A 24,665-nucleotide genomic window follows, 5' to 3' on the forward strand; every position below is an offset into this window, starting at 1 on the left:
TTTTTCCCCAGTTTGTTTCTCTCTGCAGATCCCCATCCCACCCCCCGTAACGGGAAGTGAGGCTGTCTCTGCTTTGGCACCCGTCTGCCCATATGGAAGGCTTGCATTAAATGTGCCTCTTGCAGGCATGCAGCGTTCTCACACTCTTCCCCCCCCCCCCCATCACAGACCTCTTTCAGCAGGGAAGCTGCTCCCACTTACTCACTTGCAGGCTGCCTCCTGCTTCCCCTACGCTTGTTTCTTACTCCTCAGACTCTTTTGGAGTGCTGGCTCCTTCCTGGATGCACCTGGATGCACCAGACAGGAGAGATTTAAATTGTCATCCATTGGCATGTCCTCAGTTATCCATATTGACGCGTCTTCACACTTAACTTGACAGCCGTGAGCATCAGGGTCCAATTGCCTTGTCGTGGACTGATTTCGTTTTGCCAGGGTCCTGGCAGAGCGGGAGGGATCCACATGCTTCAGCAGGCGAGTGGAGGCAGACGCTCCCATTCCCTGTTGCTGAGCTTCCAGCCCGTGGACCAGATGTTACCGGGTGGGAGGGAGGGAGGGAGGGGCATCTAGCCTGCCACAAGCTTTTTCAGCAATTATGTTTGAGCATCAGAACGTTTTTTGGGGGAGAAGAGAAATTTAAGGTTTAAGTATTGTTTAGTACAGCCCTTGGGTGTGCTTTTGCAAGCCGTTAGGCTGCAGCGATTACTCTGGAACAGATAAGATTCGGACTGAGCTGTGCTATATATAAAAAATGACCACCTGTGTCCCGCCCTCTGCCCCCACCTTCTCCATCCCGCGCGCGGGGGCGGAGGCGGGGGCTAAGAGACCAAAGTCAGAAACTGCAGAGAGCAACAATTTAGGCAGGGAAGAGGATCGAAAGGCCAGCTCTGGTCTCTACCCATCTCAGTCCAGAGCAGGTCAGGCCAGGCCAAGGGGTTCAAAGGCAGGATTCTTCCGGATGGCTGGGACCAAGAGTCCGTTCCTCTGCCAGGGCTTGAGACCGCTTGCCCGCTGCTCACACCGCAGCCCCAAATCCAGCCGCCAAGAGGTTGGCCTGCCTGCCTTCAGCGGTCATTCTCTTGGGAGTCGTTCCAATGCTGTCTGTTGACCCAGCACTGAAGAAGGACACTCTCTCTCCCCCCCATTCCCATTGTGATTCCAGTTCCCTTCCTGACTCTCTCTCTCTCTCTCTCTCTGTGTGTGTGGGGGGGACTGTGCAGAGATGGGGTAGCAGCAACCCCAGGCCATGCCCCCCCCCCGCCTCCATCACAGGAGAGGGCAGCTGCTAAGAACCAGGCTGCTCTGTGCCATCTGAGGACCTTCCTCTCGAGCCTGATGATATCTTCTCCCTTTTTCTCCCATAGGTGGTTGGTCTTCTCTTGCCAAACCAGACACTGGCATCGACAGTCTTCTGGCAGGTAATCGTTCTGTGCCCATCCTCGCAGCACTTGAAAATGGGTGCTTAACCCTGCACGGCAGCCAGCCTTACATCTGCTTGTCACGCTTTTCATAACTGATGAATGTGGTCTCCTTGTTGCTCCCTGTGCTCCAAAGCTCTTCTCTCTCTCTCTCTCTCGCTCAAAGCTAAAGGCAGTAAGTTATTCAAATATTATAGAAGAATTAATAACGTTATAATAAAAAGGTTAGGTAAAAGCATTTAGAAGCAACAGAATCTAAGCCATCTCGTGTGTTGTCTCCTAGACAGCCAGTCACTCAGGGAAAGCCTGCCTGAAGAAGGAAACCCAAAGGACAGCCTGGTCCTCCAGTGGGAGGGAGTTCCAGAGTCTGGGAGTAGCCACAGAGAAGGCTCTTTCCCGTGTCCCCACCAAACACAGGGCAAGGGAAAGCTTGAAGGGCTGCGTCTTGAGTCTCTTTATCAAAGGCTAAAAACTCAAAAAGCAGGATGAGTGTTCTTTTTAAAAAAAAAAAAACTTTTCCTCTTTACCTCCCCGTTTCCACCTCAGTTGCAGGCAAGGAGCTGCTTTGGACCCCAGAAGATGCTTGACGCTGGGTGTCCCTGAATAGGTCCCTGAGCGTTGAGCAAAGAGAGTTAAAGAACGACCGTGCTGGCATTTTCATGGCCAACCTGTGGCCTGAAAGAAGGGGCCAGCCTGTGCTCTTCTTCCCATCCCACTGCCCTTAGGCCTGGGTCTCCCTCTTGGCTGCTTTGCGTGCATTCCCCCACCCACCCACCCACCCGCCTGCCCCCCACCTTCTTCTGGCTGATCCCCCTCCTGTCCTCCCTCCCCACAAGCTCTGACTCCTCTCTCTTTCTTTCTTTCTTTCCCTCTTCTCTCCTCTCAGCCTCGCTTCCCAGGGTCTGTCCAGCAGCTGGAGAGAGGAGCTGAGCAGAGCAGAGAGCCAGGTGTTAGGGTGCAGGTTGCAGCCCAGGTCATGTCAGGGCCCCGACGGAGGTAAGCGCCACCAGGGCAGCCCCGGTGGGGCGAGTAGGAGCCTGCTCGGGACCCCCTCTCCTCTTCTGCGCAGCTTTGCCAGGACGTTGGGGTGAAGGCAGGCCTCACTTGGCTCCCCTCTTCTCCCCAGAACTCTGCAAGGCAGAGGGGAAGCGAGTTAGAGAGAGCAGTTGCCCCCCCCCGATGCAAGTGCTTGCCTGAAGTCGGCACGGGCTGTCACAAAATCTGGCCCTGAGCTGTGGGGTCGGATTCTGGCCGGCCAGCCCCCAAGGATGGCGCGTGGAGATGCTGGGCTTCCCTAAAGGAAAGGGAAAGGAGCTCCTTCAGAATGAAAAGACACCTTGAGGCCCTCTGCAGATCCAAGGATGGGGATAAAAAGAGCCCGGGGGGGGAAACACATGTCACTTTGCCAGGGCAGAACAGCAGTCCGTCCCCCACCAGTTTGTGGGCTGCAAATGTGCCAAACCCAAGAGGACGGAGGCCTCCAAGAGGATGGAACAGGAGGCCGGGGGAGGGGGGGCTGAACCAGAGCCTAACGCCTGCCCCTCCCCCCATGCATGGGTTTTCCTTGGGGCATCATGGATCCATGCTTCACTCGTACAAGATGCACATCATGCCACACCAGCCACACCCGTTGTGGGAAAAGGTGGAGAACGCACGCGCAGAAGACCCCCTTGCCATTCCTGGCATCTCCCGGAGCACCTGGCAAAGAGTCCACCTGAGTTCCTGGGGAGTTCCCCCCCCCCAGTCCTTGCGATCTAGATAGAGCCGTGGCTGAGCAGGGCTTCGCAGCTCTGGCACCTACAAGGGGGCCCTGGTGGTCGGGCATGGGGGCTTTGGGGGGGGGTGCAGAAGGGCCCAGGTCTTGTGCCTCTCCCGTAGGGGCTCAGAGGGGGCCCTGCCCTCATACGCCAGGGATAGGGGCCCCTGGAACCTGAGAGTCGGTTTAGGGCAGCTTTGCTTCTTTGCTCCCCGGGTGGCAGGGGCACCAACCACCTCCTTGTCCTCCAGGAGTGGAACTCCGGGTGTCGGGGGGTGGCCTTGGTCTGTCCCTACAAGAGCCGTTTGGCTGGATCTCATGGGCCTCTTTCTTCTCCGTGGGGCAGAGTGTGCCTCAAGGGGATGGTGGTGCTGTCAGTGTATGTGGCAGCAGGCAGTCCTTGGCCGTCTAAACGTCAAGAGAGATGAAGGGAAGGGAGCTGCAGGGCTCCTATGGGTTGGTCTACGCTCATGGAAATGTTCCGCCTCTCGGAGGATGGATCACAGCAATAAAAACACAGCCCTGACGCAGTAGAGAGGAAGAATGGGGAACCCCCCCCTAAAAAACCAGGTTACAGACAGCCGGTACTTGTGTACATTCCAAAAACTTTGGTCAAAATCTGAGAAAACCGTGCCGTCTGATGGGTGGCAGGAGACCCGTGCAGGAAAAGGCCGGCCAGGCCTGTGCTAAGGATGCCCTGCAACCCGGGCGGTCCCAGCTGGCAGCTCCCCCGGCGCTCCGACCCAGTTCCACCAATAGGGCAGGGAGAGAGCTGGGCTCTTGTTTCAGTTGGGCAAGGCGGGCGGGCGCCTGTGTGTGCGGAGGCCAAGCTCTCGATGAGCCAGAGACCAGAGGGCTGGCCATCGCGTCGCCTCCTGTCTCCGGCACTGCCCGTCCCTGTGTGGCTTCTGCCTGGCAGGCTAATTAAGGCCAAAAGGTTATGACTTCCTGACTTGGTACCTAGCAATGGGGAGCGGGGGGAGGCACAGGAGACACACCCACCAGAAGCAAAGATGAGCTTGAATGGGAACCAGGCATCCCTTCCCCTGGGGTGCCCCCCCCCAGGGACCAGCTGCTGTGAAGAGGGTCTTTAGACCTGCACTCTCCTTTGACCTAGAACGTTGTGCTGGCATCCAGAGGGAAGGCTTGCTCTATCGCCCCCACCACCACCACCACCTCCTCTATCTGGCCCTGTGGCTCTATTGGGCTTCTGCCTCTTCTGGCTTTTCTCATGGCTTGGGCGGGGTGCCCTACCTGCAGCTCCTGCCCTCCCCCCCCCAGGATTTTTTTTTTTTTTTTGGACTTATAACCACCCCATAGGGAGGCAGCCAGCCCGGGAGGTGGGGGGGGGTGACAGCGGCAGCCCTGGCGGGAGGGCTGGGGGCTCCAGGCAGGGACCTGGTGGTGGAGGAGGAGGAGGAGGACAGCCAGCCCTGGGAGTACGTGAGACGGAAGCCAGGCACTGCCTGTGTGTGTGTGTGTGTGTGCCTGAGGGGTGGGGCAGCTGGAGGGAGGATGGGGTGCCTGTCCCCCCCCCCGAGGAGTGCCCTGCGCTGTAGGCCCTCTTCTCTCGCAGACGCAGGACAGCCTTGTCTGGCTCAGATCACAAAACGCTCCTTTCCCCAGCGGGAGGAATAACGGGGAAGGCTGCCTTCCTCCATGGGTGCTGCGCCTCTTCTTTGGCAGCATGTGTGCTACTGTTGTCCGCTTGCTTGCTTGCTCGCTCGCTCGCTTGCTAGCTTTGTTGTGTGCGCTTGCTTGCTGGCTGGCTTGGTCGCTCGCTCGCTCGCTCGCTCACTCTTAACCCTTAGCTGCTTGTTCTTGTTTCTTTCTGTTTTGTCCCCAGTGGTTGAACCAGAGCCACAACGCCTGTGTCAACTATGCAAACCGGAATGCAACCAAGGTGAGAGAGAAGCTGGGCGTGACTGCCCCTCCCGGCAAGGTGGACCCTGGAGGGGCACAGCTGACACTCCCACTTCAGCCTCATAGCCGGGTGGTGGTGGTGGTGGGGGTGGATGCCCCCGGCCGGGGAAAGGCCCAGGCGCTTCCTTTCCGATGGGGACCGAGTCATTGCCTGTGTCTCAATGGCCGGTGGAGTCCTGGAGGCCTTTGCCCCCACCTACGGGCCGAGCGTGCAAAGCCCTGCTCTCTCCCTGGGTGGGTGGGTGGGTGGGTGGGGGGGTCACAGGGGTGGCCTTCCTGCCGAGCCTGGCTCTTGGCCTGGGCACAACTGGCCCTTGAGCTGCCCAGGCCCTGGGAGTGTTCTGCCTGTGCTCTTTCGGCTGCTGCTTGCAGCCAGAAGGAGGGAGCCAGCCTGGCACCCCGGTTTGGGACCTGCATCCTGCCTGTGGACCAGAGGCAGGGGTGGCTCATAGACCAGGAGGGAGTGTGTGACTTGCCCTTAAATTTCCGGGGGGTGCCCCTCTTGCCCCAGCCATGAGCCGTGCCGTGGGTAACCCCAACCACTGATGGATGCTGAGTTCTAAAGCCAGGCTGTTTTCCCAGGGCTTCTCCTGGAGAGTAGAGTGAGGGTCTGCCTGGTTCACGGGCCGCCACCCTCTGGGCCAGACCATGGGCAGAAGCATGCCATCCAGTTCCTGGGTGGGGTGGGGTGGGGGTGGGGGGGAATGTGGCAGGGGCATGAGTGGGGCAGCGGCAGTGTCCCAAGGGATACCCTCTGGTTCCCCAGCAGGACCCCCACCCCACCCCCTGCCAGCCTCTGGAGCATCCCAGCGTGTCACGGACCCCCCCCTCTTTGCCCTGGTCGGCCATGGAAAAGCCCACTCATGACTGGTTTCTGTTGCTAACCTTTTGTCCCCCTCCCTTTTTCTTTCTTCCCTCTTCCCCCCCCCCTCCCAAAGCCTTCTCCAACGTCCAAGTTCATCCAGGGCTACTTGGGAGCTGTCATCAGTGCCGTCTCGATAGCCGTGGGTAACCCTTTCCTCTTCCTCTCCCTGTTGGTTCAGCCGGGGTCCTGGGAAGAGGGGGCTGTTGGGGAAGCCAGTGGCTAGCCACCCTCAGGAAACCCCCAGCCCGCCCCCCCCCCCCAGTGCCCAGGGCTGCTAAAGGCTCCAGCAGCCGCCCTGCTAGAAGGCTGGGCCTTCTCCAGATCCCTTGGCCGGCCCTGCCAGGGTTTGGTTCTGTGGAGCCTTGGGGTGGGTGGACTGGCGGGTGTGAATCTCGCCCTGGCTGGAGGAAAGGGCCTGTGATTAGGTTCTCGGCACGGGGCTTGCAGCACCCGCCCGCCCCCCCCCACCAAAAATGAGGCCAGCAGCCTGGCTCTTTGTTTCTCCGATTCAGCAGCCCTGGGCCTCATTAAATGCTCTCAGCTGTCAATTAGCAGCAAATCGCCTCCTGGAGTGAACCGATTAGGACTTGATGACCTGAAAACAAGTGCCTTTCCCCACCCCTGCCTTGATATGGAAGAGACCCGAGATTAATTAACACAAGACCTCCACCACCACCACCACTACCACCACCCCAAGCCCAGCCCAGCCCAGCCCAGCCTGCCACCCCTGGCCAGCAGAATCGGGAGCGCTGGTGTCGCTGGTTTCAGGTGAGGGCCTGCCTGGTGCAGACTTAGGGCCCTTGGTCAGTCCCCCAGTAAAAATGTCATAAGACGTCATCCACACACCCAAGGAAAGTTCGTCTTGGCCCCTTTTGCTTCTTAGCTGATGGTGGTGCAGATGCTGCAGCCTCGTGTGCCAAGCCAGAGCCCGTGGCGCTGCTTCGACCCCCAACAAAACCCCTCTTCCAGTCAGAGGGAAGAGGAAAGATGGGGAAAGGCTGCTGTCCAGCTGCCCTTTTGCAAGATGCTTTTCATCCCCTGCCCCCTTTGAAAGCCTGCTGAATTGGAATCCATGGAGAGATCCAGCCACCTCTTCTGTTTTAAATCCGGTGGAAGGCGACCAGATGGCTCACACAGACTGACCGGCTTCCTGGCTTCTAGACACTGGATCTTGTGGGCTTGAGTCACACCCAGAGCCTGTGTCCCTGAATGTGAAGGGTGGCCATGTCTGCAGAGCCTCTGGGGCTTCCTGGGGCCACCGTCAGGCTCTTCCTCCTTGGCTTCGCCACAACAGACAAGCAAGCGATGACTCTTTGGGTGTGTGGGGGGGTGGGTGATCTTGACAGGGGAAAACCCTGTGCCTTCAGCTGCCCTTTGCAGAAGGAGGGGTGGAAAGAAGGGAACTGGAGGTCAGGCGGGGGCAAGACCCCTAGGACCAACTGCCAGGCCCCACAGAGTCGCGGCCAAGCTGTCCCCAGACCTCGGGAGTGCCCCCGCCCGTGCCGGATGGCCAGGAGGGGCGAGGAAGGCCGTGGGTGGCCTCCAGCTCCATCTTGAACTGATGATGGGCTGTCGCAGGGGATTCTCAGGTTGTCAACACAGCCACTGCGCCGCTCGCAAACAATTATCAAGGCCAGGCTGCAAGCATTAAGGGACACCGCAGGAGCCCCTTCACCTAGACCAGAGGGCGAAAAATGGTGTCGCCGTGGGTGTGCAAAGCCAGGAGGAAGGAGACAAAGGGGCAGGTGGCAGGCGGAGCCCACGGGAGCACCCGGCCGTGTCTGAACAGAGCCAGGAGAGGCAGACAAAGAGGCCAAGGAAAACGCTGTCCTCCTTCCCGGGTACCCTTTGCAAAGGAACGGCCGAGAGGTGGAGAGGCCTCCGGAGGCCCTCATGACCTGGCCAGAGCCAGAGGCACCAAACAGGTGGCTTCTGCAGAGTTGTTGTGCGGCGAGACTACACCAACCCCCGCACACACACACACTAGTGGCCAGAAACCTCTGAGCAGCAGGGGGGGGGGAGTGCACTCTTCAGTGGGGACCCTCTCTAGTCCTTGAACCCGCAGCCTTAAAGGCAGGGCAGGGCCCACTGGGGCTGCCGGACCAGCTGACGGGGTGCAGGGGGTGAAGCAGGCACCAGCCCTTCCTTGGAGGCAGTGCCAGCGAGGGACGGCTGCCTTTTGAGCCCCTGAGGGCCCCTGCAATCCTTTGGGCGAGAGGTGGCTGAGCTGGGTGTTATCGCAGCGAAGCCGGACATTTCCCATGACCTTGTTGACTAGCCAGGCCCGTTACTTGGTGCCCCGTTTCCTCTTGCTGGAGGCTTCTTGTCAGAGGGACCCTCAGGGCTGGTGGGGGAATGGCTGCAGAAGAGCTTCTGAAAGAGCTCACCAGGCCCCTTAGAAAAGCCCCTTTGTAAAGGTGGCCAGAAAACGTGGCTCCAGGAAAGGAACGTCCTCCTTCCACTGGTGGAAAAAGTCACTGCATTCCGAGGAACGGCTCGGAATAAAGCGGTTCCTGGTAACTTGCCACTTCCAGGCTCTGGTGTTTGGCTGCGGGAGTTAGAAGGGGGGGGGAGATCAAGGGTCAACCCTGAGAACTGGTGTGTGTGTGTGGGCGGGGGGGGGAGTGTGTTTCTTGATGTGCCTCGGGCCTGACCGCATAGAAGAGACGGGTGTGCAGGACAGGAGAGGGACCCAGGGCCACGAGGAGGAGAGCAAGCTGGGCGGTGGGCGGCAGGTGGGTGGAAATGCTCTTAGAGGCTCTTGGAGAGAGAGGTTCTGGGATGGCAGGAGGGGAGGTTGGCCTTGATGCTGTACCCTGTGCAGCTCGGTGCTCCCTCCGGGGGATGAAGGGATGTTGGTTCTTCTGTTCCCCACGTTGTCCTCACAACAACGGTCCTGTAAGGTCGGTTGGGTGGAGAGGGAGCGGACTGCCCAAGTGCCCAACTGCTCCGGGAGTTTCTGGGCTCAGCGGGGATGAAAACCCCAAATATCCTAAGACCCAGCCTAAGCTGGGGTTCTTGGGTGACCCTCCCTGCACATGCTCCTGAGTTCACATGCTCCAGTTCCAGGCGTGTCCGAGTACGTCCCGTTGTTGAGGCCAAGCTGTCCTCAACGTTAGGTAGGCACCTATGGCTGGCTGCTGGCTGGGTGGGGACCAGAGACTGAGCAGACAAGGGGTGCCAGCCTCTCCCAACCCATTTCCTTCTGCCGCTGATCCCCAGCAGGAAAGCCAGGCACTCAGCTGAGATGGATTGGAGGGTGGTGGTTGGGCAGCTTCTGGCCTCCCCCAAAAGGCCTTTCTTCACTCGGCTGTCTCTCCCGCCAGGTGGGCCTTAATGTTCTGATCCAGAGAGCGAGCCATTTCACCCCGGCTACCCGACTCCTGATCCAGAGATTTGTGCCGTTCCCTGCTGTCGGTAAGAAGGGGGTCCCGATTTCCTCTTGGTGCCTTAGGGAGGAGACCTGTCACCCCCGGGCTCTTGCCAAGGGATGGGGGGGGACTGAGCCTCCCCGCGGTCTCTTGTCCAGTGGCCTGGCCTGGCTCCTGTGGCCAGCCGAGGATGAAAGGAGTGCTCAGAAGCCATTGTTGATCGTGGTCTTGATGGAGGGGCACCCGGGAAGCAGGAGGGGGGGCACCCTTTCTGGACCCAGCCTCCTTCCTGGGTCTGAGGGTGTCGGGGGTCGGAGGTCTGGCCATCCCAGCCTCCCACTGGGAGAGAAATGGCATGAAGTCCAGGCTGAGCCCACAGGTCTCAGTGGAAGGGAGGCGGAGGGAGGGGAGGGGAGGGGAGGGCGGTGTGTGCTGGATGGCAGGTTTTTCTATTATTATACCCAAGTGTTATTGGAAGGAGGCTAAGCTGGTTGTCAGGATTGATTGAGGGCCTGTAATTAATTTGTCCAGCTCTTAATTAATTATCTGGTTCTTTCATTTGTGTACTGACATGCTTCATTTGTGTGCCAAGACTCGGGCTGTCCTCGTGCTAATTGCTGCTTTATTCTCCTGGGGGCTCTCCTGCCTCCGAGTCCCCCGTGAACCGTTTAATTAAAGATCCACACAGAAGGTCTGCTGACCCAGCGGTGGTGCTCCTCAGAAGGAAGCCAGCCAGGCGAGGTCCCGTGGGGTGGAGGGTGGGGGGAAACTCTCTTGTGGCGAGGCTGCCCCTGGGGAGCCAGCCAAGCCCCTTGACCGAAGAGCCGTGCCTTCACTGGCGTCTCGGATCATGCCGGCGTCTCAGGCTTGGCCTGCTTTGAGCCATGATCCTGCCATCCCCTCTGCCCTGTGAAGTCTTATTTTGGTTGAAAGTAGGAGGGTGTGCGTTTGGGGCAAATTGAAATTCTGCCACTGAGGAGGAGTTGGCATTCTCTGTGGTCAGAAAAGAAAATATATGGGATGCTTCCATGCCTGTTTGCTCCATTTGCAACCCTGGGTTTGGCTTCTGTCACTCAGGGTGCTGAACGCGGATCCCACAGTGGCCTTCTTCCTGCTGACCACCGAGCTCTCCTCCCCTCCTCCACTCTCTCCTCTCCTCTCCCGCTTCTTCCTTCCACAGCCAGTGCCAATATTTGCAACGTGGTCCTGATGAGACACATGGAGCTGAAGGAGGGGATTGATGTTCTCGATGCCGAAGGAAACGTCGTTGGATCTTCCAGAATTGCTGCCAAGCATGTATGCATCATAGGTGCCTCAATGGCTGTGAAAATAACTTTCACCCCAGACCTCCCCTCCAACAACCCACCATGAGACTGAGGGTGGACACTGGTGGAAGCCTTCCTGTGGCTCCCCAGGGATCCTTCACACAATGCCATCCTTGCCCTTTCCAGGGCGCAGGGCTTTGTGTTGTTGTTTAGTCGTTAAGTCGTGTCCGACTCTTCATGACCCCCATGGACCAGAGAACACCAGGCCCTCCTGTCTTCCACTGCCTCCCGGAGTTGGGTCAACTTCATGTTGGTCGCTTCGGTGACCCTGTCCATCCATCTCGTCCTCTGTCGTCCCCTTCTCCTCTTGCCATCACACTTTCCCAACATCAGGGTCTTTTCCAGGGAGTCTTCTCTTCTCATGAGATGGCCAAAGTATTGGATCCTCAGCTTCAGGATCTGTCCTTCCAATGGGCACTCAGGGTTGATTTCCTTCAGAATGGATAGGTTTGTTCTCCTTGCAGTCCACGGGACTCTCAAGAGCCTCCTCCAGCACCACAATTTCAAAAGCATCAATTCTTTGGCAGTCAGCCTTCTTTATGCTCCAGCTCTCACTTCCGTACATTGCTACTGGAAAAACCATAGTTTTGATGATGTGGACCTTTGTCTCTGCTTTTTAAGATGCTGTCTAGGTTTGTCATCGCTTTCGTCCCAAGAAGCAGGCGTCTTTTAATTTCGTGGCTGCTGTCACCATCTGCGGTGATCATGGAGCCAAAGAAAGTAAAAGTCGTCACTGCTTCCATATCTTCCCCTTCTATTTGCCAGGAGGTGATGGGACCAGTGGCCATGATCTTAGTTTTTTTTTTGGTTGAGCTTCAGACCATTTTTGGCGCTCTCCTCTTTCACCTCATTAAGAGGTTCTTTAATTCCTCCTCAATTTCTGCCATCAGAATGGTATCATCTGCATATCGGAGGTTGTTGATATTTCTTCCGGCAATCTTAATTCCGGCTTGGGATTCCTCCAGTCCAGCCTTCCGCATGATGTATTCTGCATATAATTTAAATAAGCAGGGGGACAATACACTGCCTTGTCATACTCCTTTCCCAATTTTGAACCAATCAGTTGTTCCATATCCAGTTCTAACTGTTGCTTCCTGTCCCACGTATAGGTTTCTCAGGAGACAGATAAGGTGGTCAGGCACTCCCATTTCTTTAAGGATTTGCCATAGTTTGCTGTGGTCCATGCAGTCAAAAGCTTTTGTGTAGGCAATGAAGCAGAAGTACAGATGTTTTTCTGGAACTCTCTGGCTTTCTCCATAATCCAGCGCATGTTAGCAATTTGGTCTCTAGTTCCTCTGCCTCTTCGGAATCCAGCTTGTACTTCTGGGAGTTCTCAGTCCACATACTGCTGAAGCCTACCTTGCAGGATTTTGAGCATAACCTTGCTAGCGTGTGAAATGAGTGCAATTGTATGGTATTTGGAGAATTCTTTGGCACTTCCCTTCTTTGGTATTGGGATGTAGACTGATTTGTTTCCAATTCTCTGGCCATTGCTGAGTTTTCCAAACTTGCTGGCATATTGAGTGTAGCACCTTAACAGTGTCATCTTTTAAGATTTTAAATACAGTAGTTCCACTGGAACGCCATCACGTCCACTGGCCTTGTTGTTAGCCAGGCTTTCTAAGGCCCACTTGACTTCGCTCTCCAGGATGTCTGGCTCAAGGTCAGCAACTACATTGTCTGGGTTGTCCGGGATATCCAAATCTTTCTGATATAATTCCTCTGTGTATTCTTGCCACCTCTTCTTGATGTCTTCTGCTTCTGTGAGGTCTCTCCCAATTTTGTCCTTTATCATGTCCATCTTTGCACAAAATGTTCCTTTAATATCTCCAGTTTTCTTGAACAAATCTCTGGTTTTTTCTTTTCTATTATTTTCCTCTATTTCTTTGCACTTTTCATTTAAGAAGGCCCTCTTGTCTCTCCTTGCTATTATTTGGAAATTTGCATTCAATTTTCTGTAACTTTCCCTATCTCCCTTGCATTTTGTTTCCCTTCTCTTCTCTGCTGTTTGTAAGGCCTCGTTGGACAGCCACTTTGCTTTCTTGCATTTCCTTTTCTTTGGGATGGTCTTTGTTGCTGCCTCCTGGACAATGTTACGAGCCTGTATCCAAAGTTCTTCAGGCACTCTGTCCACCAAATCGAGTTCCTTAAATCTGTTCTTTACTTCCACTGTGTATTCATGAGGGATTTGGTTTAGATTATACCTGAGTAGCCCAGTGGTTTTTCCTACTCTCTTCAGTTTAAGCTTGATTTTTGCTATAAGAAGCTGATGATCAGAGGCACAATCAGCTTCAGGTCTTGTTTTTGCTGACTGTATAGAGCTTCTCCATCTTTGGCTGCAGAGAATATAATCAATCTGATTTCGATATTGCCCATCTGGTGATGTCCATGTATAAAGTCGCCTCTTGTGTTGTTGGAAAAGAGTGTTTGTGACGACCAGCTCGTTCCCTTGACAAAACTCTATTAGCCTTTGCCCTGCTTCGTTCTGAACTCCAAGGCCAAACTTCCCTGTTGTTCCTTTTATCTCTTGGCTCCCTACTTTAGCATTCCAGTCCCCTAGAATGAGAAGAACATATTTCTTTGGTGTCAGTTCTAGAAGGTTTTGTAAATCTTCATAGAATTGGTCAGTTTCAGGCTCTTCAGCATTGGTAGTTGATTCATAAACTTGGATGACTGTTGAAAGGTCTGCCTTGGATTCATATTAAATTCATTCTATCATTTTTGAGCTTGTATCCCAGGACACTTTTCCCACTCTTTTGTTGACTATGAGGGCTACTCCATTCCTTCTACAGGATTCATGCCCACAATAGTAGATATGGCAGTCGTCTGAACTGAATTCACCCATTCCCATCCATTTTAGTTCACTGACGCCCAGGATGTCAATATTAAGTCTTGCCATCTCCTGTTTGACCACCTCCAGCTTCCCAAGGTTCATAGGTCCTACATTCCAGGTTCCTATGCAGTATTTTTCTTTGCAGCATCGGACTTTCCTTTCACTTCCAGGCACGTCCACAGCTGAGCGTCCTCTCAGCTTCGGCCCAACCACCTCATTAGCTCTGGAGCTACTTGTACTTGTCCTCCACTCTTCCTCAGTAGCATGTTGGACGCCTTCCGACCTGAGGGGCCCATCTTCCAGCGTCATACCTTTTAGCCTTTTGTTTCTGATTATGGGGCGTTCTTGGCAAAGGTACTGGAGTGGCTTCCCACTGCCTGCTCCAGGTGGATCGCGTTTAGTCGGAACTCTCCACTATGTCCTGTCCGTCTTGGGTGTCCCTGCACGGCATAGCCCACAGCTTCTCTGAATTACTCCAAGCCCCTTCGCCATGACAAGGCAGCAATCTACGAAGAGGCTTTGTGCCTCAGCTCAAAATTGGGTCCCCTTTTGGACTGCAGCTCCCAGCCTGTTCCCTCTTGGAGTGCTGATTCGAAAGAGGAACGGTCTCCAGCTTTGTGTTGTGCACCTGTAGTTTTTTTCCGCTCCTACAGATAGTGCAAATGAAAGATGTTGTGTATTTTCCTGCATGGAAATCCATAGTGTCACTTTCATGTGCAGTTGCTCCTGGAGCGCCCTCTGGTGTTCATAGGCAGCCAAGTCAGTGACGTCTAGGAAAAGCAGGAGGGTGCAGGCTCCAGACCAGGACTCCACTGGTGTCCCCAGTCCCCAAAATTCTGTGCTTCGGAAGAGGAAGGAGGGAAACCGCAACGTGGCTTCCGTGGAGCTGGCCTTTCCTCTGTGAATGGAGAGCCCCTGGGAAGCGGCAGGGGATGTGTGCCCTCTTGGACCTTTGGGAAGGAAAGGCAAGGGGGAGATTTGCTCTGCTCTGCAGCTCAGCCAGGAGGTGGGCCGGCCGGCCGGTCACCTTTGTCCTCGTTCTTTTCACAGGCACTGCTGGAGACAGCCCTGACCCGAGTGGTCCTCCCGATGCCGATACTGGTTCTACCTCCCATCATCATGTCTCTGCTGGAAAAGTAAGTCTGGAGGGGAGCCTCTTCCCAGACGGGTGGGAGGAAGGAGCAGAAGGATCTTTGCTGTCCCTAAAGACCGTCATTGGGAGTGAAGCCGCAAAATCCTGGCTGTCCAGGGGGCTTGTGAAGTGGGGCGGGGCGGGCTAAGCAGGAAGGGCCGCCTTGCCTTGAATCCGGGTTCTCCAGAATCCTGAAGCCTTTGTTTACTGAAGGGAGCGAAGAATCCTGTCCGTGGCCTTCCCTTCCGTGCAGCGTCCAGCCACCTTCCCAAAGTAGAACTTCTGCAGGGAGAGCAAGGGGGCTGCCCGAGGCAGGCCAGCTGTGCTGTGCCCGTAGCACCCTGGACCCTGGACTCAGGTTCTCGGCCGTGGTGGGCTCCTGTGCCCTTTTCTCCAGGGCTTTTCTGGGGCCCAGCAGAGATCCTGATTGGCTCTGAGTCAAGTGGAGAACTGGATTTCCCCTTGGAGCCAGGCCAGCCCTTCTTGGTCTCTCTTGATCTACAGGCAGTCCCTCCTCCCTGTCTTTCTCTTTCTCTTTCTTGCCTCCTTTCCTGCTTTTCAGGCCCTCCTCCTGCTTCCTCCCTCCCGTTGTGCCTCTCAGCTCCCGGGGCCTTTCCTTCCAGGCCCTCAGCCTCCCCTCCTGCCCATGGACTTCTTTGAGGAAGGCCCTGAGCCACCTTGCTGCTTGGGGACTCCAGGGGAGCAGCGTGCTACCCAGCTAAGAGGCATCTATTTTGAGCTGCCTGGTTGGTGTAGGGGAGCACAGGCGGGCGGCTGGTGGCTGCTGGTGGTGGTGCTGAGCCGGCCCCGTCTGCACCACCAGGCTTGAATCTGGCTGCCAGCAAAGAAGGCAGGTTTGCGCAGGAGTCCTTCCAGCGAGCTGCCGCCTCCTCCCAGTCCAGTCTAGGGTCAGTGCCTTTCCTAGAGGCCAAGTATGATCTGTGGAGGGATCCACTTGGTTTGAAGTGGAGAAAACACCTGCTGTGGATCCCCACCTGTTCAACCAAGAAACTTCTGCGCCATCTTAAAGTTCGTGCTCACATTGTGAAGGAGCTTTGTTAAGGTCTTGCCTTAACATTGTTAGAAAAATTACTTCCAGCCTTGGGCAGGTTAAAGTGGTAGCTTCGAAGAAAGGTAATGTCTCGGATGCTACAGGAGCCCAGCTAGAAAACGCACCAGAAGGAAACCAATGCAACTCAGTTTCCTGGTTTTTTAATTTTAATGGAGGCAGGCTCAAGGGGGCTGTGTCCCCGAGAGTAATGGTTGTAGAACCAGTGAAAACATTCTGGACTGTTCAAAAAGTATCCAACTTTTGAGATAGATTTCCGATGTTTCTAAGCTGGCCCCTTTACTTCTGCCACTGTGCAGTTCAGATCTGTCTGCCTTTCCTGAGCTTTGTGTCGCTCTGCGCGCACTGCTTTGAGTGCCGCCGCCGCCCTCAACGCACCTGCAGTGGAGCTGTGCGGGGGCCAGCCTCCTGGGCCCCCAGTTCTAGGCAAGGGGAGAGGCTTTGCCCCAGGGTGACAGGTGGCCTTGAAGAGGGTTGTCCCAGTGGACGTTCTTCTCTGCACATCAGACGCCTGCCCTCCTGGTGCTCCGTCTTCCTCCCGTTCCTTCTGCGTTTGCCACTAACTCGGGATAGAGGCATCGGTGGCAGGTCTGTGTGATATAAACATGGCACTTCCAACCATCCTGCCCTGAATCTGTCAGTTTGGGAGCCTTCGCTTCACTCCTGTCATATTTAGCTTAGCATCTCACACCTTCTCGGAGGCAAACGCGGCTCTGGAGCCCCCAACCCGATGAGTCTGGTGGAGTTCCGAGAGCAACTTCCATATGGAAGGCATGGCGGAACCTCCTGAAAGTGCCGGCGGCAGCTGCCACATTATGCAAGACTTGAACCCCTAATCAGCAATGTGCTGAAAGTTGAATGAAGGTGTATTTACACGCTCTGCGACACGCCGTGTCTGCAGAGCAGATGTACTGTCTGCCTAACTTTTGCACGCATGTCATTTCAAAGAGCGCCGAGTCTGAGGCCTTTCTCTCTGGGAGCCGCCCGTGTTGCCCGGCCACCGCTTTATGCCTTGCTGCCACAAGGGACTTGTCTTCTTTCTGTGGTGCGCAAGGAGCAAGCTCGTGCTGCGTTTGCTAAGAGTCCTGAGTCAGAATCTGTCCCCTGGGTAGCGCCTTGCCGCAGAACGAGTATAGAGCTGTCTCCCTTCGCAGTGCAGTGCAGGGGCTGGAGAGGATCGGATGGGCTGGGCTGGGCTGGGCTGGGCTGGGCTGGGCTGGGCTGGGCTGGGCTGGGCTGGGGGGGGCCTTCAGATGGTGGACATGAGATGGTAGAAGATCCTCCCTCTCTCTTCAGGAGGGAGGAGCACAACTCTGGCTGGGAGGAGCCGCCTTCTGAACCACCCCCAAAGGCCCTGTTATTGGTAGCTTGCGTTTCCTTTAATTCAGTATCTTTTGGCCGGGAGAGTCGCGATGTCAAAGCTTTGCCTACCTTACGTCATCTTACCAGGTTGTTAGGGCATCGGCTTTCGTGGGCGCCGTCCCCTCCCTCAGATTGGCCTCCCTCGGCAGGTGAAATGGATGCAGGGCTATGGGGGCAGGGGTGAATGGACCGCTAACGCTTACAAGTGGCGGGGCACTCCCGCGTCGCTGGATTGATCCGTCCGCGTAGTGTCATAAAAAGCCCTTGTCCCTCCTTCGCGCCGCCCCCTGCTCAGCTGTCTTTGAGCTCTGCCGTGCCAATGCTGGGGTCTCTCTTTGATCCAAAGTGGCCGTCTTGGCCTCAGGGGCGTCGGCTGGAATCGAGTCCAAGCAGCATTCCTGCCTTAAGTCCGTCAGCAGACGTTTCAGCGGCCAATGGCCCTTGGTTTGGCTTTTTCTTCTCTCGTGCCACTTTGTGCAACGAATGCTTGGCACCAACTGCCTCTGCGGCGGACCTCTTTCTTCAGCAGGAGCCGTTGGTGGCTGAGACGTCCTCTGGTGGGCGCAAGGGAGAGGGCCGTGGCCAGAGCGGCTGAGGCCTTCATCCGCTGGCGCGTGGGCCCTGCCATTTCCGATGGCCGTTCTGGGTCTGTTGCATCAAGAAGGCACCATTAGTCGTCCATGGAAGGCCGTGGGAACAGTGGGTTCTGTTAAGGGCATGCCTCCCCTTGGATGATGAGCTGACCCGTGCGCCTCTGCTCTAGTGGATGATGGGACTGGACCTGAAGTGATGCTACCAGAGTTGGTCTCCACCAGGGTCCAGTTCTGGTGTCTGCATCTCAAATGGGAAGTTTGTGGCTGCTGGTAGGTCATCTCTCTAAAGGAAGGAATAGACGGGTGTTTGCCCCACTGATTGTGCCGCATTTTCCCTATTCTTTTCTACATTTTTTCTGCTGATTACAAGATGTTAGTGCTAATTATGAGTGGATCTGATATTTTGGCATGGGAATGCAGTATATTTTGTTTGACCAGCATCACTTAGAGAGAGAGAGAGAGAGAGAGAGAGAGAGAGTGTTTTTCTAGTGGCATAATTTCATCTTGCTTTGGGCTTGTGTGATTGCTTATCGGACCCTTATAGCTATGGTAGGGCCATGGAGTGGGGCATAGTGTAGAAGGAACCCCTCCTCCTTCTGCTCACACTGGAAAGGCCTGCAACTAAAATGCAGTTTGTAAATTGTACTTTTTAATAACATGTTTTTCTCCTAGTTTGGCACTGAGCTAATTCAAAGGCTTGGCTGGATCTTGTCAGTTCAGTGTGATTTCACTTGCTAAACATTGAAAAAAAGAAAGGGAATGTTGGTGAAAGGGGTGGGCAAGAGGGGGTGATAATGGCAGAGAAGGGTGAGGGAAACGGGAGGCTGGGTGAGGACAGGTGGGTGCCTGAAGCATGCCTCCCTGGGATAATTAAACCTTTCTGTCTTGAATTATCCCAGCAGCAGCGATCTAAATACCAGAACATGGGACCGAGATGTTTGCAACCATCTAAGACAAACGCCTGCGTGGTAACACACACATGCACGCGCGCACCGACCTTGGGTGTCTGCCTGTGGGGAAGCCCAGGCCTCCCTCAGGGCCTCTGAAAGGGGAGCGACTTGGCCAGGAAGAGCTGCGAAGGATTATCCGTGAGGCTGGCAAATGCAAGCGAGGCACCCTTGTCCTTTCCTCTTCGAGGTCGGCCTGGCAGTGGATTGTCTCTGGGTGTCTGTCCCCACTTGGTCAGAGGGTCCCTGTACCCTGAGAAATGCCTCATCAAAATGTTTTGAAATCTGCGTCTTGGGTGCCAATGGGTCACCGGGCTTGGCCATAAAAAAGAGACTTCCTCATCTCTCCTGGGCGGGTGCGAACCCGTGGAGGAGCAGGTTTGTCCTGCCTTTCCGTCCCTTTTGACCTCATCGTTTATGATCCTAACCCCCCCCACCTAACCGTTTGCACACATGTCTGTCGGTCGGTCTGCGTGCGCCTCTGCGTGCACGTGTGCCTGCCCTCACACAGATACCTGCCAGCTGACGAGGGCACTTCAAGCATGTGTTGGACCAGGCGGCGTCCCAGAAAGCTTGTGACATACTACGTGTGTCGGTCGCTGGGTTCGCCAGAGCTCCTGTGTCCTTCTCAAACCGCTGGGCACGGCCAGGCCGGACAGTCCTCCCAGCAAAAGAGAGGAACGTTTCCTATGCTCTTCTCTATAAGTGCTGGCACATACATGTGTTTTCAGGCATCCCCTCCCCTTGAAAAAAGTCATTGATGGGAGAGAGTCAGCTCTACTGTGATGAAGCCAAACACGAAAACAGGTCCCTTTTGCAAAAAAGGCCTTCCTTCCAACGTGTAGCTGAAGTTTGCATCCTTTCTGTTTGCACCCGTTAATCCTGGTCCCAGAGCAGCACTTTGAGTTTTGTTTTTGCGTTATTCTTAAAGGGATACAGGTCCGTCTATCCACCACACCCCCCGCCATCGGTCTCCGAGGATGAGTGTAAACAGCTGCCCTACGAGGATGAGTGTAAACAGCAGCCCTACGCCCAGCTCCCTGGCTCCTGGCCCTTCTGCAGAGAGGGGGTGCAAATGGTAGGAAGAAGGCCGCCCCAGGGCGTTCGGATCGCCTGCCCTCTTGGGATGGGGCCAGATCCAGGCAGAGTCTGGAAAGAAAGACGGTTGCGGACCTTTGCTTCCTGCTGCGCCCCCCCCCCCACATGCCTTGGCCATTGTTGTCTTTGTTGCCATCCCCCCCCCCCGTGGATTGAAGGTGTTTTTGTCAAGTGAAATAAATTATGGTCCATATTCAGGCGGCTTGGCTTGCTTTAGCTTAGAAGAATTAGCAGTTGTTGATCAATGAATCCAGAAGACCAGCATGGTGTGTTTGTGTGTGTGTGTGTGTGTGTGTGTGTGTGTGTGTGTGTGTGTGTGTGTTAGAGGGGGTTAGGGGGTGGCATGTGTTCATCTCTTGCCTCTCCCGTTGCTGGGAGCGCCCCAGTGGAGGCAACGGCAGTTTTATTTTTTTATTTTATTTTTTTTGGCTGTGGCAGGTTTTTGGCTGCCTGTGATTTGGAGAGCAAAGATCTGAAGACGAGGGGGGGGGAGTGGGCGGCTCTCGGCTAATTGTGAGTCATTTAGGCTGAACTTTGCAAATGGTAGGATCCCAGTCCCAATTAAGACATTACACTTCATGTGTTAATTAAGGCTTTTTCTTTAAATCAGGCCACAACTCCTCTTAATTAGGAGGCTATAGCCACCGTAATTTGAACTGGTCTGAGTTTAAAACACCCCTAGCGGAAGTCACACCTGGGAGCTGCACCGGAGGAGGAGGAGGAGGAGGAGGAGGAGGAGGAAGGGGCTAAATTGGTCCCTTGCTCCCTTGCGGTGATTGCTGCGAGGAGGAGCCCAGCAGGGCTGTAATTGGAAGGGTGCTGCAGCCTCCGCCTCCAAAAGCGAGCAGAAGGCAGGGCCTCCCTCCCTCCCTTCCTCGAGAGAAGCCCCTAGGGGCCCGATCCTCTTCTCCTCGCTGCCTGCCAGCGGCGCGGCCGGATCAGGGCGCCTCCTGGCAGAAGCCCAGAGCTGCAGCTGGCGGTCCTTGGTGGCCGTGCTGCGCTCTTGGGATGAGGCCGGGGTGCAGGACGCCCTGGCACCGTTCTGTGGCTTTCTCCAGTCTTTGTCTTGTGCCAAGATTTCTGGATAAATCTTTGGGTGCAAGACTTTGCTTTTTCTTCCCACATTCAAGTTTCCACACATTTCCATGCCTTTCCCCTAATGTGCACTTTGATTAATGCATCCCCCCCACACACACACCCTTTGACATACTTTTCCCGGTTAGACGCTTTAAGAGGTTGGCTTTTTTAAATGCACGCATTTCTTTGTGTGCCGTTTACGCTCCTGAAAAGCACCGTGAGTGAGCCGTGTGAAGCGAATGTGTGGATTCTCGGAGGGAGAGACATTTCTCCTCACCACGAATCCCGGGGAGGGTGATGAGGCTGCTTCGGCAAGGCCGTGGGACCTGGAGAGCTTCTCTTCTGTCCGTCCCTTCGGTGGCGAGGGGGCCAGGCACCTCCGAGGTCCAGCAGGGCCCGGCTGCAAAACAGGGTGGAGAACGACCAGGTCCCCCCCCCGGCCACCGGCTTGGCCCCCACTGATGCCACTGCCTTTGGTGTGACGTGTCCCCCGCCTTTCACAGAATCGCTCTTCAAAGCCTTGCCAAACGGGGGGAGGGGGGGAGCAGGGCCATGACGTGGTGGTGGATACGTGGCAGAGTGGGTTTGCAAAGCCTTTGCTGTGGTTGACTTCACCCCTGGCCATACCCTGCATGCCCTGTGCCCATCTGGGGGTAGGACGTGGCTCTCAGTGCCACGGGGGTTTGGACACGTCTGAGTGAGGACACAAGAGAGCAAGGTGTGTCTGCCCACCAGCAGCCCTTTCTAAAGGTTTATTTGTTGGCTCAGGCAGCCCCTCCTCTTCCTCCTCCTCCTCCTGGCTGGCCTGGCCGGTGGCTTCTTGCCCCTCTTCCGCCGCCACCCTCGCCCCCTCGCCCATCTTGTTTCCGCTGCCCGCCCAGGCTCGTGCCTTCCAGGGGCAGAGCCCCCCTCTCTTTGGGTGCCCGCCTGGGGGGGGGGCTGTGTCAGGCTCCAGGGGCTGATCTGCGGCTTGTCCTTCCAGGGCGTTTCCTGAACCCGGCCTTCCTTTTCGCTTCCCAAGTGCTGGACCAGGACCCACTTTGGGGTAGGGGCCAGTTCTCGGTCCCACTTTGCACATGGCTGCCATTGCTGAGTCCCAGAGGGGGCTGTAGGGGGTGGGTGGGTGGGTGGTCTCCCCGCCATGTGTCTTGCTCTGGCTAAACCCTTCTCCTCCTCCTCCTCCTCCTCCTCTTCCTTGCAGAACGGCTCTCCTGCGCTCCCGGCCTCGGCTGGTGCTCCCCGTGCAGAGCCTCGTGTGCCTTGCTGCCTTCGGCCTGGCCCTGCCCTTGGCCATCAGCCTCTTCCCGCAGATGTCAGAGGTCAGTGAGACCGCCCCTCCCTCCCTCCCTCCCTCCCTCCTCCTCTCCCCCCACCCCCACCCCCACCTGCCTTCTTCCCCTGGTTGGTTTTGAAGGGTCTGGGCGGGAAGGTGGGTCACCTGGTGGGTGCAGCAGCCGTGGAAAGGGGCTGGGGTACAGCATCCTGCCCCCCCCGGGGTATCCTTTATGAGAGAGGGAGACTGTGTTGCCCCACAAGAAGAGGATGCTGGGGGGCAACAGGCCAAGGGTGGCGATCCGCCCCCCCCCCCCCGTGTGCGCCGAGTGCTGCCAGTCCCTCCCTGCTCCTTCTCCTTCGGGGCTTCCAGGGTCTCGTGGCCTCTCCTGAGATCAAGTGTTTTTTGGGGGGTGCTGATTGTCCTGCCAGGGGTCACTTGAGGCGTTGCCCGGTTGTCAGTTCCAGCGTCTCCTCCCCTCTTAGCCCCCCCCCCCCGAGTGGTCTTTGGGTCTCTTTTGGAACAGGGGAATTGTGGGAATGAACGGCCGCCGTGCGTTTTACCTGCAGCGTGCTGACACGTGGTGGGCTCCCCATGGCTCTCTTGCCCCAGCCCTCTCTTCATGGTGCTGGCTTCCGTTTCATTCTCCCCACGCCATCCCCACCTTGTGCTGGCAGCCGCCCTGCTTGGCAGCGACCTCTCTTCTCCCTCGGGCTTGGGCGTCTGGACTTGGATGCTCTCCTGTGGGTTTTTCCAGCTCCTTTTCCTGACTCCTTCGAGGCAAGGTGGGGGGGCACCTTTCTCCCGGGAGGTGCGACGGGCATGGCTGCCCATCACCTCTGGAGGGGTGCATTTCTTTGAGCAGCCAGCCCACCCACCCACCCACCCTCCCGCCCCATGTTTGGACGTTGTCTCTGAGAGAGTAGCGCCTCCTCAGTTCTATCCCCAAGCCTGGTTTTGAAATCTTTTTTTTAAAGCACTCTCCCCTCGGTGCCCAGGCTGACGTCCTTTCCCAGCCTGGCCGAGACGTTTTTCTTCTCTCAGAATTTTAAGTACTTCATATCAACCAAAAATAAAGCAAAAAATATAAATAAAATTAAGAAGACAAATCCGTTGTGACACCTTAAAGACAAACTGCTATAATTTAATGTGCGCTTTCATGGACAAAGGGTCTTATGTCTGACAAAGTGGATTTTTTGTCCATGAAAGCTCCCATCAAATTATAGCAGTAAGTCTTTAAGGTGCCCCAGTATCTTCTCTTCTTCTTCTTTTGGCTTTGTTTTTGTTTTTTGTTTCTTGCTTGATAGGCAAGCAGAGACTAACACAGTCAACGCTTATTAAGGACCTCAGTGTGTTTAAACAGAAAATATATGTTGATTTAGTTCTGTGACCCTGCTATATATCTGCCGGTTTTTACAATAGATGGGATTAGAATTTTAATTTTTACGTTGGTGTATTTGTTGTTTTAAATTTAACTTTTCAACGCCTAGAGAAATAGAAGATAAGTGATGCTATAAAAGTCAATAAATAAATAAATAAATGCCTGACCGCCAGTAGGATCAGCCACCTGATTCGTGAAGTCAATCTATAATCCCAGTTGTTGCTTTGACCAAATAAGAAGGGATCAAACTGATGCAAATCTGGGTGTGAAGGGTTACATGATGAAAAGCAGTGTTTTGCGGGAGGAAATCCCGCTCTCTTTGTCTCTTCTTTGTGATGAAAGCGAGAAGCACCTCCGTATTTCTGGCAGCCCCAGCTCGGCGCTTTGACTCCCAGGAGCCTCCCTCTTGAAGGAGGCCGGTGGCGGTGGCGGCGATGGTGGCGATGGTGGCTGGGGGGGGGGCGGCGGCTCTTGTCCTTCGATGGGGCCCCCTTTGCCACCTGGAGCTTTTGCAAACACTTGGATGAAAAGCCACGATTTGGCGGTGGGGCGGGATCCCCTGCCCAGTTTTAATTAGGAGCCCTGTTTTAGATGATCAAAGAGTTTTAAGGGGCTACCGAAAGAATGTGTGTGAAGAAGCGCTTTGAACGTCGCCTAAGTACTTTCTCTGCTCTAATTGTGATGATTATTCCCTCTGTTGCTTAAGTGAGGGTGCTTTTGTGCAGACTAAATATGAGGGGAGACCTGGCAGAGCCATCCCCCCCGCCACCCCCCCTGCTTCCAGAAGAACATGGGAATCCCTACAGAGTCCCTCACTGCCACCCCACCACCCCCACCCCAGAAGTAGACATGGGGCTGAGGACTCCCCTGGCGCTCGGTGCCCAGAGGGCCACACCCGGGCGTGAAACCTCGGCCAGCTGCGGATGGGCATTGGGCATGCTGGAGGGCACGGGGGGGGGGGGAGGCAAGGGCTGCCTCCCCTGCCAGGCTTCAGGGTTAGGGCTGCGGAAGGAGAACAGTCTGGGGTTTGCCTTCTGGTCCCAAGTCCTGTCTCCAAAGGCAGACTTAACCCCTGGACAAGTAGCCAGGACCTGGCCGGGTCGTGGGGTGGGGCCCAGGGCAGACGTGGATGGGGGTGGAACCAGTGACCCGTCGGGGAGTTGCTCAGAAACTGGAGGCCATCGAGGAAAACTGAGATCATCCCCTGGCAGAGCTCCTTGGATTCGTATTCCTGTTTTGAGTGTG

The 24,665-nt window shown here is 55.6% G+C and overlaps 1 protein-coding gene across 1 annotated transcript in view; it reads left to right on the plus strand.

Moving 5' to 3' along the window:
- The window catches only part of SFXN5 (sideroflexin 5), a 67,752-nt gene that overhangs the window by 27,564 nt on the left and 15,523 nt on the right, over positions 1 to 24,665 (plus strand). Inside the window, exons 7-13 of the mRNA XM_073002204.2 lie at positions 1,362 to 1,415; positions 5,018 to 5,074; positions 6,033 to 6,098; positions 9,286 to 9,376; positions 10,511 to 10,626; positions 14,539 to 14,624; positions 21,968 to 22,085. Coding sequence (XP_072858305.2) covers positions 1,362 to 1,415; positions 5,018 to 5,074; positions 6,033 to 6,098; positions 9,286 to 9,376; positions 10,511 to 10,626; positions 14,539 to 14,624; positions 21,968 to 22,085 — 588 coding nt within the window. The remainder of the gene's footprint in view (positions 1 to 1,361; positions 1,416 to 5,017; positions 5,075 to 6,032; positions 6,099 to 9,285; positions 9,377 to 10,510; positions 10,627 to 14,538; positions 14,625 to 21,967; positions 22,086 to 24,665) is intronic.

Source organism: Pogona vitticeps, chromosome 5, assembly GCF_051106095.1.
Source record: "Pogona vitticeps strain Pit_001003342236 chromosome 5, PviZW2.1, whole genome shotgun sequence".
Classification (NCBI taxonomy): Eukaryota; Metazoa; Chordata; class Lepidosauria; order Squamata; family Agamidae; genus Pogona; species Pogona vitticeps.